Source organism: Saccostrea cucullata, unplaced genomic scaffold (genome assembly GCF_032062105.1).
Source record: "Saccostrea cucullata isolate Sc308-1 unplaced genomic scaffold, CSIRO_AGI_Scuc_v1 ctg7257, whole genome shotgun sequence".
NCBI lineage: Eukaryota > Metazoa > Mollusca > Bivalvia > Ostreida > Ostreidae > Saccostrea > Saccostrea cuccullata.
Genome location: NW_026927960.1, coordinates 1 through 17,804, shown reverse-complemented (window position 1 = coordinate 17,804; position 17,804 = coordinate 1). Strand labels below are relative to the sequence as shown.

The window sequence follows — 17,804 nt, the reverse complement described above, 5'->3', positions numbered from 1 at the left end:
TTAGGGAAGCGGAAAATCAGCTTGGTTATAATTATCTCTTAGACAGGTAATTATTTTACTGATTAAGGAAATTATTGAAAATTATGCTTTAAACTGAGTAGTTAATTTACAACAATTACAAAACCACAGTTATAAAGGCTTGATATCAAGATTTATCCATCATCATATGAAATTTTATCTTTTATTTGTTTTAGTTCAAAAATCAGCATATGATTTACGGATACAAGTTAAAACGGCACCTGGTGAAAACGGCACTTTGGAAATATGCAAAACGGCACTTAAGAGTAGTCAAAACGGCACTTTAGAAAAGTTAAAACGGCACTTTTTTAATTTTTTGAATTTTCAAAATTGTTTATACAGAAAATTGATCTTTATATTACATTTACATGATTTATAAATGCTAGAGTCACTGTAATTTGTTTGGTTAAGAGTTGACTGTGCTTTATTTGGAAAAATTCGGTAGGTGGCGACACCTCTATCCTCGGCTTTTAGAGGGTAAATCTATCCTCCAAAAACAGAATTCGTCTAGACCTGTCTATAGTACGAGTGAACCTCATTTGTAAGTTAATCTTACATAACACCCCCCACAACCAACAATACACACACACATACACACATTTTAAGTTAGTTCTTATTTTTGCATTCTGTTTTTGCTTTAAATAAAAAGAAATCCAAACAGAATATCTTTTGAATATTGAACACCTTTCCATATCCATTTGGAGCAATGATCTTTGACTACATTTAATGACGCTTGCTATGATTATTTGAAACACACTTAGATAGTCCCTTCCTGTCGTATATTTTATAGAAGTGAATTCCTTGGTACGTGGATTAAGGATAATAAACCCTCTGCTCACTCATATGAAATGTTGCTTGCACCTTAATGGTTTTCCAAAAAAATATATATTTTACTTATAATATATAGCATAGCTTGCGGGGCAAATTTGGACAAAAAAGACACTTCACAGGCACGTAGCATCGTTTTTGAAAGTGGGGGGGCCAACCTGAGAAAAATTTTTTTACTTACCTAAAAAAAGTGATAAGCAAAAAAAAAAAAAATTAAAATGCCCCCGAACTCGAAAACTCTATTTCGTGGGGGGGGGGGGGGGGGGGGGGGGGGGTGGCCAACTTTTTTCAGGGCAAAGTTCCTTTCACTTCCAATTTTTTCCTATCATTTCTGGCTATATCTATACTGTGGCAACAAGTGGGGGGGGTCAACCATCTTTTCAATAGACATTTTCTATAGTAAAGGTAATGTTGGGGAAAAAAGTGGGGGGGCCAGGCCCCCTCTGATACTACGTGCCTGCTTCAACTAGGCAAATCTATATAGGAATAATTTACATTTATGTCATTAAGGGTTATCTCTCTTATCAGAGTATCAATGATAAGAATTGAATGGCTATTTAAGACAAACTGAAGGACATTTCTGTCATTAAATGTGTGTTTTGAAGGCGTTTGTATTGATAATGAATTTATAATTACGTCTTTAGGATATTTTACAGGAAATACCACTTATATACCAGTTAAAACTGGTGAAAAATATAATTGCGCACTCTGAGAAACATGATAAAAATAAATAATCAATTGTGTTAATTGTTTGATTATGAGAGAAGGATTTAATTTGATATTTTTATTTTACCCTTGAAAAATGCTTTTACAACTGCCACTAAGTATATAAGTCCGATAAATTGATTGTTTGTGCAATATCCTGAAAACACTTTGAAATCTTTTGAAAAAAAAACTCATGGACAGGTAAGAAATTATTTGACATATTCGTAGGATATCAACATCATGTGATTTAGAATTAAGTTTCTTAATAGAAAGGATACTTGTTGAAGTGTGTAGTGATCACAATAGTCGAATTCAATTTGCTTTAAAAATTGTATTGAAAGAACTTAGTGTACTTATATTTAAAAACATTTTGAAAATGATATAGAAATCAGAAGAGAATGACAAATCTAAATGTTTTTTGATATAATATCAAGAGATACAAAGCATAAAGTCTGACCTTAAACTTTATTTTTTAATCTGAGCAGCATACAGCTGTACTTTAGTTTTAGATTTCCTAACAAATTATATTTAATATAAAACAAGAGGTCCCCGGGCATTATAGGTCACCTGAGTATCATGTAACAACTTCCATACAATTGAATTTTGTTTGTGTTTTAAACCAAAAGCCATGAAATTCAGAATTTGAAAGAGGTGCCGGAGTTGTTCATTATATTCTATGCACTTATACACTTTGCATGCTTACTTTGGTTACTTGATAGATCAGAGTAACAATGAGAAAATGCATTTTCACTTACTTGATAACCACCAGTTGTGCACCCAACGCACAAAAACCACTACCTTAGGGCCACATATTTCAAAATTTTGGAAATTTTAATTTTTTTTTCATCATAAATGGTTGATGAACACAAAAGTGCAGATTTCCAAGCATTACTTTATTTTCAGACTAGGTAACCCCGGCCCCCGATGAACCCCAAATCTAGGGGCCCTGAAATGAACCATTTTAGAAGAAGCGCCTTTCTTCATCGTAGATATGTACCTAGATCATTGGCATAATTCTCGGAAACTCAAAGATTTCCAAAGAATTATTGCTTTTTCACAATATTATCATTCGAGCCGCAACCTAACACCAGAACTCTTGATCCAGGGGCCATGAAAATTCACAAATTGGGAAGAATCATCTTTCCTCATTATAACTATGTATATTGGTTTAATTCCCAGGAGCAGAAGAGAAGGTTTTTTTTTAAATTATGCATTTTCACTACATAATCAATATAGCCTGGCCCTAACACCAGATCCACTGTCCCGGGGGCCATAAAATTCAATTCACAATTTTGGAAGAGGCAGCTTTATTTAATATAACTATTTACTTGGTTAGGTTATTTAATGCTCGGGAGCATAGAAGAAAATTTTTTATGAATTAATGCATTTTCTCTATATAATCTATTTAGCCCCGCCCTAGCACTAGAACTCTTGACCCTGGGGCCATGAATTTCAAAATTTTGGTAGGGGACTAAATGTTGATTACAATCGTGCCAACAGTTTGACTGCTTGATGTCGAAGGGTATAGAAGAAGATTTTTACAGATTGCATTCATCTTAGTGGTTTTGGCCCTACCCCTCAGGCCCCAGGGGGCAGGGACCATCAAATTAAAAAAAAAATGTTTACCTTTACCCACAGATGCTTTGTGCTTTGTGAAATTGGTAAAACGGTTGCAGAGAAGAAGCTGAAATGTTCAAGTATTAACGCACGACGGAAGACGACGGACAAAAAAGGAAAGCAATAGGTCACCTGAGTTTACTCAGTGAACTAAAAAAAGGGGGGAATAGCAAATTGAGGTCGGTTACATTCTTTTTTTGCGTACATAGTCAATATGAACACAACATTGGATGTATTATGTTTTCACATAAAAATAATCAATTAGTCATGGATATAAATTAAGCTTATCCTTTTCCTTCCGTTTTCTTTAAGTATTATAGTGAGACCATGGACATATGAATGCAGACGCCAAAGGTTATTTACCTCTTTTTATATTTATCCTGTTTGAAGCTTATGGAAATAAATTATTTTTCCTAATAAACTTGTAAAAAAATGTCTATTATTCTTAAAATGTTAATGACACTACATGACCCGATTTAAATTAACATGTAAATGACGAGGATGACCATAATTTTAGTTTTATTACCTGTACCTACGAAGAAACATTGGTTGTTTTAATCTGTCCACTCTTCAGACAAGAATTATTTAAAATCAAGAACATTTAACATATAGCTTGAGTTACTGAATATCAATTGTATTCTATATTATTTAATTTTTGTTTTCATTTTCAACTTGCATATTCCAAATTTCCTTTTAAAACGTTGTTTCTCTACATCTTTAAAATAAAAATGTTTTAATTAATTTTGTTTTATTTTTCACATAAAAAAATTTAAAATGTAACGCATTAATTTTTTTATAACAGATTTAAAACGGAATGAGCAAAACAAGAACATTTTGACTTGGAAAGAAAATATGACGGAGGATTATGTCAGTGCCCCCTGTAAAATGTTTCAGTACATAAACACTTAATCTGTACCTCAAGAAACAAGCAAACACTATTTTTTGTTGCTGTTGTTTCTTGTTTGTTTATTTTGTTTTATTTTGTTTTTTGTTTTTTTTTTTTTTTGTTTGTTTGTTTGTTTGTTTGTTCAAAACTGTATTATATAGAATTAATCTCTCTCTCTCTATCTCTCTCTCTCTCTCTCTCTCTCTCTCTCTCTCTCTCTCTCTCTCTCTCTCTCTCTCTCTCTCTCTCTCTCTCTCTCTCTCTCTCTCTCTCTTCTACTGTTAAAATTTTAAATACACTTATGCTTATGATTAATATATAATCTCTCTCTCTCTCTCTCTCTCTCTCTCTCTCTCTCTCTCTCTCTCTCTCTCTCTCTCTCTCTTACCAAGTTTAATGAAATTATTATTTGATGGAAAATCTTTATTAAATATTTTTTTCTTAATAAAGGAGGCTTCCAAAAATTTATATTCTTCAGAAAAAAATGATTCCTAATTAAAAATCGCAAATATAAAAATTTAAAATTGGTTGAACAATGAAGGATTAGGCCAAAAAAAAATAATAGTCTTGTTTCCTGCTACCAGCCTAAAAAAAATAGGGTAGGTATTTATGTCTTTTTTATTTTATTTTTTTCCGATTTTTTGGATATGACTGAATACATGATCAAATTAAACATATATATTTATAATCTTTTACAATTAAATTTCATTCTTGATGCACAACAACTCAAGTGGTATTTTATAATATAATACACTGTGTAGAAAGCTCTTTTAATTTTCTCAGAATTTTTTTTTTTCAGTTATGGAACATGTTAAAATTTTAAAAACTACACTATATGTGTTATGAAACCATGAACTTTGTTAGATTACACTGTATTTGATTTCTGAGCAGGTTAATTTTATGGTTTTTAAATCTAAAACAAAAAAAACAAACAAACAAAGATGATGAATCTGAATACATGTACATTTGTAATTTAAGTGAAACATTTTAGTGAACAGGAACTAAATCAAGAACAAATGTTAATTGAAATTTCTTATTAAAATTTGAAATTGAAATTTGAAAAGTGGAAAATAGTATTTTGTTTACATTAAACAATATAGGACTTTTGAAACAGAATGGGAATTAATTTTTTTGATAAAGTCCATGCAATGGGTATTTTACTGATATAAGTCCCACCTTTCATTTAGTACATGTATTTATTTCTTAAAATTAGTTTTAGTTAGTTAAAATTGCATAAAAGTAATTATCCAGAAGTTAGACATGTGTTTATGGTGATAATTACGTTTAAAAGATTGACTAGACTAATTATGTTTTCCTTTACTTGCAATATTACCGTCTTACCATATTTAATCATGGCGGTAAGAAATTATGTTTTCAACATTCAAATATTTGATGGAAAAAAATTAAAGTATCTTTTATTTTTTGTTAAATATTTTTTTAATCGATGAGCAGCATAATAAAACTGACAATCGAGGCAAAGATATCATTTAAAGTGGTAGTACTCAAAAATTTATATTCTTGTAGCGAGTTCCAAAAAAAGAGAGCACATGATTCCTGGCCGCCGCCATTTTGTTTTTATTAAAAATCGCAAATATAAAAATTTAAAATTGGTTGAACAATGAAGGATTTAATATGAGCATTTGGACCTCCAGTATGGCGGACAAGGGGAGCTAACTTTTGCTAAATTTAGGTCATATGAAAACTATCTATTGCGCTGTGAAGGATAAGTGTATACTACTTCAGTCTACGTCCCACTCAAGGTTTGTGATACCATCAGGACTTATATTAATTGAATATTAAGACCTGGAAAGCAACACATTTCTTATTTGATCAAATGTTTTTTTTTCTCTCAAAATTTTTGGCTTATAATGACTAAATCTTTGATTAAAAACTTTAGACTGATAGTGAACAACCGGAGTTTCTTATCATTTACAAGTCTATGACTATAAATTAGAATTCACAATATAATGATGGTTTCACTATGACAAATTATAATAGAGGAAAGCAAATCCACTTACGTTTAGGTAATTATGATTAACATGTGTTTTATCTATAAATACTTACAACATCCCAGTAAACTATATTTTTTGTCATAATATGGACATTTCTAGTACATAAAATACTTTTTAAAATGATTTTTTTTTTCTATAAATGCACCAATTATACATTTTGAAAGGAAGGCAAACATAAAGATATTTTAAAAGAAAGTTAAAGCATTAAATATATTAAGATAATGAACAGCATTCAAGCTAAAAAAAAAATCCACACGTGGAATAAGCATAATAGTAGTTCTAAGCCTTTAGCTTGTACATGCAACAAGATGAAATAAAACTTTAAAATATCACTAATGTAATTCGGCTCGGATGACTTTCATCTATTCTATAATCCCTTCTTCTTTTTCATGTTCGGTATTCTTGTACCTTGCAGTTTATCTTCAGCGTAAAAAGTTTAAAGGAAAATTTCTTCAGTTTAATTTATCAATTACATTACTGTTGAAAAAGAACTCCCATCTCGCAGTAAGCTCTGGCATGAAATAACATATGTACTCCACAAGGCCCTTAGATTGCAGACCTCTACAGGCAAATGGTGAGATATCAAAATGAGCAGATTTTTTTTCGAGAATGAAGTTGAACAAGCAATCAGTTAAATTTGTAAATTGTACCCCAAAAATCAGTGGAAAAATCTTGTAAAAAATTAAAATTAAAAAAAAAAATTATTTCGAGAAGAATAAAATGTGTGGTTTGATATTTTTATTGATAATTTTGTTGAAAACTTGTTGCTGTTCGTCCTTTTGGAGAATATTTCACTCATATAGAGACTTCAGCATGTACCGTTTATAGGCTTAAAAATTTTGACCTATGATCAAAACTTGCAGCCATTGAGCAGTGATAGATCTTTTTCGTATCAACGTTTTTACCCGACACGGGGCCCCATTTTTTTTAGGTTTCATCCGAATGACCCTCAACTTTCACTTCCTTTAAGGCAACGAGCGCATGGCGAAGGAACAGTTGCTACCTATTTTTTTTTCCAGCGACATAGGGCAGTCGCGACCGAGATTCGGGACCACGATTTTCCGAATACGAAGCAACCGCTCCATAGACTGAGCTATATGTACGTGTACTCTGACTGTGAAATTGTGGTTTGAAGAATAATTACAGTTCATGGGTGATATTACATGTATTTCATGGGTCTCTGCTTTCCACGAGGATATAGAAAACTAAACCCCATCAAAATTTAGTGATTTCACCTTTAAAGACTCGTTAAAGACGAACAAATATATTCTAAGTCTGTTACATGATTTAGTGAAATCTTTTTATCTGAATAAAATTTTGCATTTCCCCTAACTTTTAACGAAAAAAGAAATATTCATCCTTTTGTCGCGGGTTTGAATCCCACTTGGGGACTGATCCTTGAGATGAGACCGTATAAACCGAGGCCCTGTGTCACAGTAGGTGCTGACACAAAAATATTTTCACTGCTCAATGACCCAAAGTGCAGGGTAATGGACCAAAAAATGTAGCTCTCCGCCGGCAAGTGGTGGCGTCTCCAAATGATTGAAAAATTTTCGAGAGGGACGGTAAACAACATACAATCAATGAATCAGAAAGACTGATGACAAAAAGGGTGTAAACTATATTTTATTTAAATCCTCTTTTGGTGTACCTTTTATTTTATGTTATTGAATTTTCTTTGCCTAAAGAAAAGGGAAGATGTCGGAAGATATGAGAGGGTAAGTTCATATACTATATTGTTAAACAATGTAAAATAACCTATTTACTAGCTGCTTTTGTAGAATAATATTTACAAAATAAATCACATAATTTTGGTTTGATTATATTTTTTAAGGCATGGAGTTTTCATTTATGTTCGTGTAAATGTTGATTTATATTAATATGTCCGTTGAAATTAGCATAAAATGTAAAGTTTTCTCTTGAATGTAGATACTAACAAATTCCGTTATGTTTTATACATTGAGTGTTTTATCCCTGTTTTAGCTCAGAGAATTTCCTGTAAGACCATATCAAAAGGAAAAGAACGGTGTTGTCGTTGGCAATGAACCTAAAAAATCTCAAAAACCAAGAGTTTCTCTCAAAACATGCATTGTTATTTTCGTCAGTATATGTCTCATTGTCGGCTTTGTAACGATGGCATCACTGTTTGCTGTTAAGCTCAATAATAATTATGGTGAGTTATGTCATGTTTTCTAACATAGTCCTCCTCTATTAAATCATTGGTGACAGAAATGAAGTAATAGCAATTTTTAAAGGCACCTGTTCAGTGTTAATTTTCAAAATTTGCAATATCGGTTGAGTTACTTGTTATTTGACAAAGAAATTAAAATGCACATTCGGTAACAAATTTTTTAGGTGTCCTTTAAAGAGAAAACAAACACTTGCGTCTTCACGATATTATATTTATTTTAACGTGACAGTTTCAAATAAATAGTTTCAGGTGTTAAGATGCCCTTGTTTTCATTTATAGAAGTTTAATAGGTATGAAAATTCTTTTTCAAATGCACAGGTATACATTGTACTATTCAAGGATACGCGGAATACAAAACGAACAACATTTTGAAAAAAATCTTTCTCTCAGGATTAACAGTCAATGCTGTATATCAATCTAAGACCTTGATTTTTTAGAATGTCACTATGTAGTATATATTTTTGAGAAAGAATAACACCCCGTTTACCTACTCTTACAAATACCGATAGTCACCACAAAGAAAATGCACAGAATGCACTTCAGACAAATTTGTAGGTAATTGAATGGATAAAAGCTAATCACATGACATCATGGAATTTTCCGTTTTATGTCTCCGTCAAGGAGTGATATTAAAATCGGGCACGGCATTCTGTTCGAAGTTTTGTTATTGTAAAAAAAAAAAAAATATGTTGTTTCGGCTTAACTGATTTAAGTAGATTCAACACGGTGGATTTTTTTCCTGACAAATGGCAAAACTTCTTTGATCAATCAGCTGATTATTGATTATTTTGTGTTGAATAAATATGGATTAAAACTTGACATTTACCTTAAATATAAAGAGTAATCATTAGTGTAACAACTGTTTCCCCCTACAACTTTCTGAAGTTTGTTTTGGATGCCATGTTGGGTGTCCACTGTAAATATAACACCTGCTATTTTCAATGTATATATTCATAAGCAAAAAAAAAAAAAAAAGAATTGCAGTCCTACATTTAGGAATGTTTTAAATAAAAATGGCGGCAGATTTATAGTTATTTAAATTTCCTCTTACCTGTTATGATACTTTATGTTGAATGATATTGGATTGAAACTTGATATCAAAATCTTTTAAAAATGCTCATTTTTTTTAGCTGCATGCAAAACTGTAGCTCGTTGGTCTTTAAAATAGAAAAAAATGTATATATTTATTCGAGTTTGGACTCTGGTTTATCCAGCCCAGTAGGGATTTCTATTTCATCCCCCTATGACTCCGTGTTAGGTCTCTACATGTTATTGACTTTGTAACATATTTTTACCTGTACTCGTTCTTGATTTTATCTTTATGGTATAGGAAACAATGTTGTACTAGAGGATCAGAAAAGAATCATCGGTAAGTTATCTGCCATGTTTTTCATTTTGTGTAAAAATTTTTTATTTTTTTCTTATTCATTTTTTTAGGGGGGTGGGGTGCTTTTCTTGTTTTGTTTTTAGCGAAATAGAGTTTCGCTATTAAGTTCTTATGTTACAATGTACATCACTGTATTAATACATATGATGCATGTTTTTTTTTCTTAACGCTACACTTTATATACATTTTTAACAGAACTAAACCAGTCACTGCAGCTGCAAACAAGCCGTTTAAAAAATATAATTGGTAGGTCGATTTTTATCTTTTTATTCAGTATTTTTAATATTAAAAGATAGAAAAGGTCCTTATTCATTTAAAAGCTTATAGCTCATAACAAAAATGGTATGTCTCCATTCCTTCGGCACCAACAAAAAAATTACAGTGAAACTCGGTTATAACGAATTCGAAGTCTCTGCGACCTATGAAATCGCTTCGTTATATCCGTAATTCGTTCTATCCGTATAAGGAATTCATGAAAATCATATAGTTAGGGATCCAAAATAACTTTGCTTTATCCGTGAATTCGCAATATCCATGTTCGTACTAAACGAGTTTTACTGTATGTATATTTAGTATGAACAGATAGGTTTTTACAGACAAAAATGCTCTTTGAGATATTCTTAAGGTTTATACAGGGCTTTGACCTATGTCGTTATACTAGAACATTTTATCTCAAGTAATAAATATATATTAAATAAAGCTTTAATTTTGATAATTATTGAATTTTTTATCATTCCTTAGGAAAAAATTGCCATAATATAATTAAAATGCAAAACTACAGAGTGTATTGTATATTACTTAACGAGTGGTTTCTTGTAGAGTCTCCACACTTATGGTCAACCAATGGAAGGTCCATTTACATATCATTTCTCAGCCGTTTGACTTGGACACAGTCTCAGGTGACTTATTGACGATTTTTGGTTTTCAGTCGTTGGCTATAAATTTTATTACAGGAATATGATTTTTTTTAAAAAGTCATGTATTTTTTGGTGTGAGAAAAATCCAGGCTAACGTATAACATAAAATCAAAAGTTGTAACAATTTTTTTAAACTTATTCTAATTTGTAGGCTTGGTGCTCTGGTATTGGTGGAAAATTAGCAGAAATTGAAACCGAAAAAGAGAATGATTTTATTGTGAACAACTCTTTGAGTGAGGCAACCACCGTTGGGGGTAACCTTTTTACACTCCAAATTAATTAATTTGATTGCTTTTTTAGAGATGGTTGGAAATAATATATTTATTTGGAATATGTAGGAATTATAATTGTAAGAGTCTCGTATCCATATGAGTGAAAATCCTGGAGAGAGGCGTTAAACAACAAAGACACAAAAGAAAAAAAGCTAACCTCAATATGTCTTAACCATATGTGTCGTAAAAATATAAATGAGGAATATAGGGAGATAATGAACAACATTCAAGCTAGCTGAAAAGTTAATATAACAGTACAAAATGGGGGCAGAACAAACACGGACCTACAAAAAATCGTTGGTGGGATCAGGTGCCATGGAGGAGTGAGCATCCCCTGCCTACTGGTCACACCCGCGGTGTGCTCCTTGTCATGATCGGGTAATAACGAAAAAATCCATCGTCAATTCAGTGTATACATAATAGACTAACAATTATGAAAAACGTCAGTCAGCATTTGACTCAATGATAAATTGCATTTGCTGACACGGACATTGCAGTGACCATAAAACTTACGAAATGATGACTTTACACGAGACTGCTGATATTCCTGTTTCATCAACTTGTTTGTCAATAAATTACCTCGTTTAAGAAAATGTACATTTGTAGAGCATGCTTTTGTGTATCGTATCAACTGAGAGATATAAACGCTGTATGCTGGTGATGAAGGTATTAAATGTTGAAGCTCAACGTTAAATAAACGGTAGGGGATGCTCACTCTTCCATGTCACCTGATCCCACCACTGATTATTTGGAGGTAATTCCTGTTTGCTCTAATTCTATTTTGTACTGTTTCATGGACATTTGAGTTCGAATACTGTTCGATTTCGCCACATTTATTAATTACTATATTAATTTATTTATTCACATATGTAATTATAGATTTATTTACGCAGATGGTGTATGGGTAGGCGGCACAAACAAAGAGACCGAGGGACTTTGGAAGTGGGCGTCTACAAATACAAATATAACATTCTTCAACTGGAAAGAAAATGAACCAAACAATTATCTCGAACAAGAAAACTGTCTGGAACTAGCAGGGATGGAGGGGTGGTTATGGAATGATAATTATTGTGAGCACAGCTTGAGATTTCTATGTGAATTCGTTAAGGGTAATTAAATATCTGACTCTTATTTCTAGAAAGGAGTATTTTTCTGCATTTTCATATTTATATCCTTTGTACATGTTTTTCTCGAATGTTGCCATAAAAGATACCAATTTTTTTTTTACACATGTACATGTATTCATGATTTCTCCGCATTGTGATATACGTTGATTAATAAAATATTTTCTATCTTACATTTATCAGGGAAATTTAAAGAATAAGAAGTTCATAACATTTTTTTAAATTATTTTTTGTTTGTTGTATAACGATGTTTCTAAGTAAAACGTTTAATGTATTAATTTCTTTTCACAAAAGAATTAAATGTAAAGGCGTATACATGTATAAAGTGTTGAACAAAATTAAAAATATGAATGTTTTATTACCAATTTAAAGAAGGAAAGTGTATAGCAGATCGTATCTGGAACGTTTACAATGCATTCAGATTACACTGTTTGCACGTATTTAATTGTTTTTGTACTTTTAACAATGCAAAATAACGATAAATGACATTAAATATATCAATCATTCTTTCGTTTATCTAAAAATAAAACAATTGCTATAAATCATTTGATAAGTTTATCACATGAAGAGGAAAGTAAACATAAAACATGTTTTTGAATAATCTTAGTGTTTTCATGTTATTTCAATAAATCATAATTACAGTAATAACAATAATAAAAATAACTGTGTTTTTGGGGATGATTAACATTTCTTTCATATTGTATCTCAGTGTGTTTAATTTTTTAACAAGAGGAAAAAGGCTTTTTATTGGAACTAATTTGAACAACAATTTTGAATCAAAAAAATTATGTATTTATTTAGGATAATTCCAGACAATTGCTTTTCTTTTCTTCTATTTTTTAGGCATTTTTAGGCACATGTACTAAATCCTGATTTCAAAGTAAAAGTACATTTCAATATTAAAAGGCAAAATAAAAAAAAACAAAAGTACACGTGTTAGAGTGTAGCAAGATTTTAGAAGTGAGAGACTCTTATGCAAAGAAATTAATCGTACTTTTAAATAAAAAAAAAAGTGTTTTTCTTACTTTAAAGTACATTTGTGAAAACTCAAGTTCAAAAGCAATCCTGTAAAGTATATTATTAAAAAAATGCTTTTCTCGGGGAAAACTGGTTACTTTTTTAAATGCTCTGAGTCCTTGTTACATGTAAATATCCTCGCGTAGAAGGATATATTTTCAGCTTAATGTAAGATTTCGTGATTTAAAGTCTTTTTTAGATCAGCTTATCTATTGATTAAAAGCAACTGATATTTTCTTTTCCAAAAAAATGAGTCAGATGTCGGAATTCAAACGGCACAATGGGAACATTTTGCTACATGTAACTTGATTACCTCTAAAATGGACATGTGTAAAATATGTAAATGTCGTTTAGTAAAAAGAAACAAAATGTAGTCATGTGGAGAAAAGTTGCATTTTATTTACATGAAAAGATATTTCACTTTCATTATAAAAACCCGTTAATCTATGGAAAATTTGATTTAGCATTTATGGTCTTGCAACATTTTTTCGAATAAAATATATGTTACAACATGTAATATTTCAGGACATTCATGCATGTGCACCAGATTGTGAGATAAATAGTCTTTTCATCCTGATGATTTAATATAGGAATAGTCATGTTTACAGATGAAAATAATTTCTCTTTTCGGAGAGTTGAGCAACTTATAATCAAAACCCTAAAAATTGTATTACAAATATTCCAAATTGAGATTTGTAGCCTTCTCCAGAGTAAAACAACATATTCACCGTATTGACGACCAAAGTAAGTGAAATATATGTAAAGTGACTATTATCCAACTATGAAAAAATGATTATCTTTCTCTGTTTAATAATTACTCGAAATCTGATCTCCATACAACAGATTCAGTACTGTGACAGCCATAATGGTGTTACAGTATTCATGTGTACATGAACGGTACGTTAATTAACAGAATAAGTCCGAATTTCTTGAAAATTTACAGGACCTACATGTAGATGCGTTTTTCAAATTGTTATTAATGACCGAAAACTTTGTTTTAAATACAAAATTTATTTTTCAATAACAGATACAAAAGATAGTAACTTTTCAAAACAAGATTATACATATAAACATAAAATGAATATTATCCGAGGAAATATGAATGTCGTTTTCTACGGAGAAAACATAGCTCCACAGCAAAGGTCGTTTGATCCCTCGGTGTAGGGACACTGCAAATAGAATGCTGAACATTATGATACATTTTCATTATTTTCTGTAAACCGTTGTTAATTTTACCTTTACACAAAATCATACTAAATAATTATCGTAAAAATCTTTAATGATGTTTTGTTCCATCTCTTTTTAGTAGCATTTTTTTTTAAACTAAACTGTCTATAGAGAGTTCACTTCTTCCCTATCAATGAGATCCATTGATAGTCATTGTGATCACCTTTTATTTCTTTCTGTATCAAGTCCATGTAGTTTTCAGAAGAAAAAGATTACTAAGTTTGTTTTAGGTTAGTAAGATTTAACTAAAAGAATATTGTAAAGATTGTTAGTAAGAAAAAAAAACCTGATGATGCTCCGTATGACCGATCTGCGTCGCTGTATGTTAAATCCTCTTTGAAATGAAAACAATTGCCTCGGTACGAAGCAGCCAGTTAACTGAAAACCTGTAATTAAAATATTGAAACGTACTGTTAACTATCAATGAGAATGTAAATGTTGTGTATAAATTAGAAATGTGCGTTTATAACGAGAATGTATAAAATTGATCGAACATTTCACTTTGACAGGAATTAAAAATTTCAAAATCAATTTTGAATATTTCTTGCATGTATATTGCACTAAATAGCAAATTTGGGTAAGCAAGAATATTTTGTACATACCTAATTTCTCACAACAAAGGGACTGACGATTTGGTAGACCACCCTGAAGCTGAAAGTTATCTGTGCAATTGAATCCACCTTCTGCATCTATCAAATCGAAATATAATTTTTGTAATGCAATTAATTCTCATTTTATGCATTTTCAAATTGATAATCAATAATAAGAAGAATTTGAAATTGAATGATTTTGTTAAATCGGTAATTATTATCAATAAAAAAAATTGTCTTGTTTCTTTAATCAAATACAAATTAAAAATCACACGGATGTTGTGACAGGTCGATGTGTTTCTTTGGACAGTTCAGTTTATTAACTGACAGTGTTCAGTATTTCTTTTTATATCTTATAATATTATCGACATGTCTTTATCTGAAGATATTATATATCATGATTCAATCTTTAGACTCTGAAAAAAGTCTTTAATCAGATTGAACAATATTTCCAGCTCCAAAGAACAATTTTTCCAAAGCATAAAGATATGAATAAAACAAGGCAAACTTATTCGACAAGAAATCATAGACTAAAATAACCAAGTGGGTGACAGAACAGATTTTTCTAACAAGATTTTCCGCTTATTAACAGGAAAATCTTTTGAAGTTGACATTTACTTGAAAGTTAAGGTAACATTTTATCACACCTGTGTTTCTAATTATCAGAGATATTCAGACAATGTTAATTTGTTCGCACTTTTGATTTTTACCAAAACCTCAGGTGTATATTCAGAAATCTTATACAATATACAGCTGAAATGTATTGAAAGGGTACTTAATAAATAAAAAAAATCATGATTCCTTAGTTTGTTCAATAAGAAATTACATTATTTTACAGGATAAAAACATTTACATAAACTTTGAACATTAATATTTGAGCTGTTGTACATTGCACATGTATTTTATTATTATTATTATTATTGTTATTATTACATGTATTATTATTATTAAATTGTTGTTGTTGTTGCTTTAAACATCTGTAAGATTAGTTTTTATTAGTACAAGTTAACAATCTATACAAATTATTGCAAAGTCCAAAGTATTATTTATTTGTGTTTTATGCAATATTATAAATGTATACATGATTTTAAAATGTATCAAACTTGATTATTTTATTTTTTGAAGATAACTTCATAATATCCATAAATCATTTAAAAGACAAATAGGACTTTTCACGGCAATGCTTTCAAAGAAACAGTCTACGTATATGTTCATGTTATCTCATTCAAGATCTAAAAATGACCCCCAAAATGCATTTTTTTCTTTTCCATGTACAAAGACCATCTGGAAAAATGAAAGGGTCCTAAATCAAGAATAGCTGAAATACTTTTTGAAAATATCGACAAAGCTCATGCAATATCGTTTTTACCTTGTACGAAGCATCTACCATTGAGGGGGCCAGATATACAGGTGTGGGTGGCCTCGTTGTCTCGGGGCCCTCGTCTGATTCCTACATCTAGCTGATAAGGTCGACAGACACGTCTCAACTCTGTCTGAGTGTATGACTTATGGAAGAGTGTCACCAGGACTGCTATATATAACAGTGTTTTTGACATGTCTCTGTTTTGAGGTCGTCTATTCTATAAGACAAAATTAGTTTAGTTTTGTTATTGGTCTGGAACATGTAAAATAAAAAAAAAATAGTGATTGGTAAATACTTGTTTATTATCCGATAAAAAATTTCTTTAATTTTATTTTTTCTTTCGCTTACGCTTCTTTAGCATTTATTTATTTTAATAAGTTACAGTCTTTAAGTGGATACAACAATGTATTTCATAACAAAATAATTACTTACACACATAAATATTTGGTAAAGATAAAAGACGCTTAAGCAGACTTACTACAAAATACTTGAGAATGTTGATTATACTTACCTTTAATTGATTTACAAATGATTTGCATGAGACAAATGTTCATATTTATACTAAAATATAGGTCAAAAAAGTGTCTGTCAATTCTAATAAAAACATGAAAAGAATGGGACACCCCACAAAATTATTTTTGATCGATTACCATTGAACTTTAACAAACGTGTTTTGCACTTTATTCATTTGATCTGGTATGCATATTTTAAAATAAGTTAAACCAATAACTCTGCTGGTATTGTATTAAAAATCACCTCAAAGAATTTTATTTGAAATATTATCCAATAAGCGATCTTTAGAATTATTTTGAAAGGCTATTGCTTTCTCATTTGCCTTTAGCTGATGATCGATTATGTTTATAAATGCAGATGATATAAAAAAAGAAAATTGTATTTCGTAGAAGTTCAATGTCCTGGCAAGCTGAAGATATGAAAAAATATATACATCATACAAACGCGTATTGAATACCTCATGTCTTCAATGTCTTTAATCATTTAATCAGAACTTCATTGATGATGGGAATTAAATATTCTCTGTATTGATCAGCCGCATAAAAATGCATCAATGTGCCAGAATTTGATTGACTGTCTTCGTAACTGCAAATATTGCGTAAAACGCAATGAGGGAGAGTGTGTGTTTGTGTTTTCCTTTCTTTGTCGTATCTAACGTATGCCAAATTGTGGGTCGATGTGTACTTTACTAGGAACGGCACTATAAATATGACCTTTTTGCACTGTAATTGTAATTTTTACGTATATCACTTTAAGATGTATCACATTTTAACTTAATGGTATCATGGCAATTAAAATGATCTTTTGCTAATTTTAAAGGGTTTAAATAATATTTATTATTGAAAGAAAATCATGCAAATCTTTGCATATTACGTATTATTTGAGCTTTTTGCACTTACATATTAAACTGCGGTCATAAAAATCAGGCAATAAAATATTTTCTGATGTAAACTAACATAAGCACTCAGGCCTTTATATCCTTTGTAATACCAATAAAAAATTCATTAAATCAGTAAAGAATTCTAATATAACAAGGCTATTCTTTTAAAAAGTAACTAATTTTACCTCTACCTAAGCTCCTCCGTGTTAATCAAATGTATGATGCAAGATCAGCTGTAACAAAAATAAAAGTATATA

The 17,804-nt window shown here is 30.6% G+C and overlaps 2 protein-coding genes across 2 annotated transcripts; one reads left to right on the top strand and one right to left on the bottom strand.

Moving 5' to 3' along the window:
• The first annotated feature begins 7,490 nt into the window (after positions 1-7,490).
• Positions 7,491-12,060, top strand: LOC134276008 (C-type lectin lectoxin-Phi1-like). The gene is made up of 7 exons (XM_062758281.1): positions 7,491-7,784; positions 8,050-8,239; positions 9,588-9,626; positions 9,840-9,890; positions 10,464-10,543; positions 10,713-10,815; positions 11,727-12,060. Exons 1-7 carry the CDS (start codon positions 7,728-7,730, stop codon positions 11,948-11,950), a joined length of 744 nt encoding a protein of 247 aa, XP_062614265.1. The 5' UTR covers positions 7,491-7,727; the 3' UTR covers positions 11,951-12,060.
• A 1,986-nt stretch (positions 12,061-14,046) lies between these two features.
• LOC134276006 (uncharacterized) lies at positions 14,047-16,366 on the bottom strand. Its single transcript, XM_062758278.1, has 4 exons — positions 16,161-16,366; positions 14,804-14,890; positions 14,488-14,587; positions 14,047-14,143 (listed from the first exon to the last, which is right to left on the bottom strand). Exons 1-4 carry the CDS (start codon positions 16,345-16,347, stop codon positions 14,059-14,061), a joined length of 459 nt encoding a protein of 152 aa, XP_062614262.1. The 5' UTR covers positions 16,348-16,366; the 3' UTR covers positions 14,047-14,058.
• Positions 16,367-17,804: the final 1,438 nt, after the last annotated feature.

Bases quoted from the DNA above. Each gene is read 5' to 3' on its own strand.
- LOC134276008 (XM_062758281.1), top strand. From the start codon at position 7,728: ATGTTATTGAATTTTCTTTGCCTAAAGAAAAGGGAAGATGTCGGAAGA. The intron at 7,785-8,049 runs GTAAGTTCATAT...TCCCTGTTTTAG, and splicing joins ATGTCGGAAGATATGAGAGG to CTCAGAGAATTTCCTGTAAG. The intron at 9,627-9,839 runs GTAAGTTATCTG...CATTTTTAACAG, and splicing joins GGATCAGAAAAGAATCATCG to AACTAAACCAGTCACTGCAG.
- LOC134276006 (XM_062758278.1), bottom strand. From the start codon at position 16,347: ATGTCAAAAACACTGTTATATATAGCAGTCCTGGTGACACTCTTCCAT. The intron at 14,891-16,160 runs GTAAAAACGATA...TCGATTTGATAG, and splicing joins TGGTAGATGCTTCGTACAAG to ATGCAGAAGGTGGATTCAAT. The intron at 14,588-14,803 runs GTATGTACAAAA...TTTTAATTACAG, and splicing joins CCTTTGTTGTGAGAAATTAG to GTTTTCAGTTAACTGGCTGC.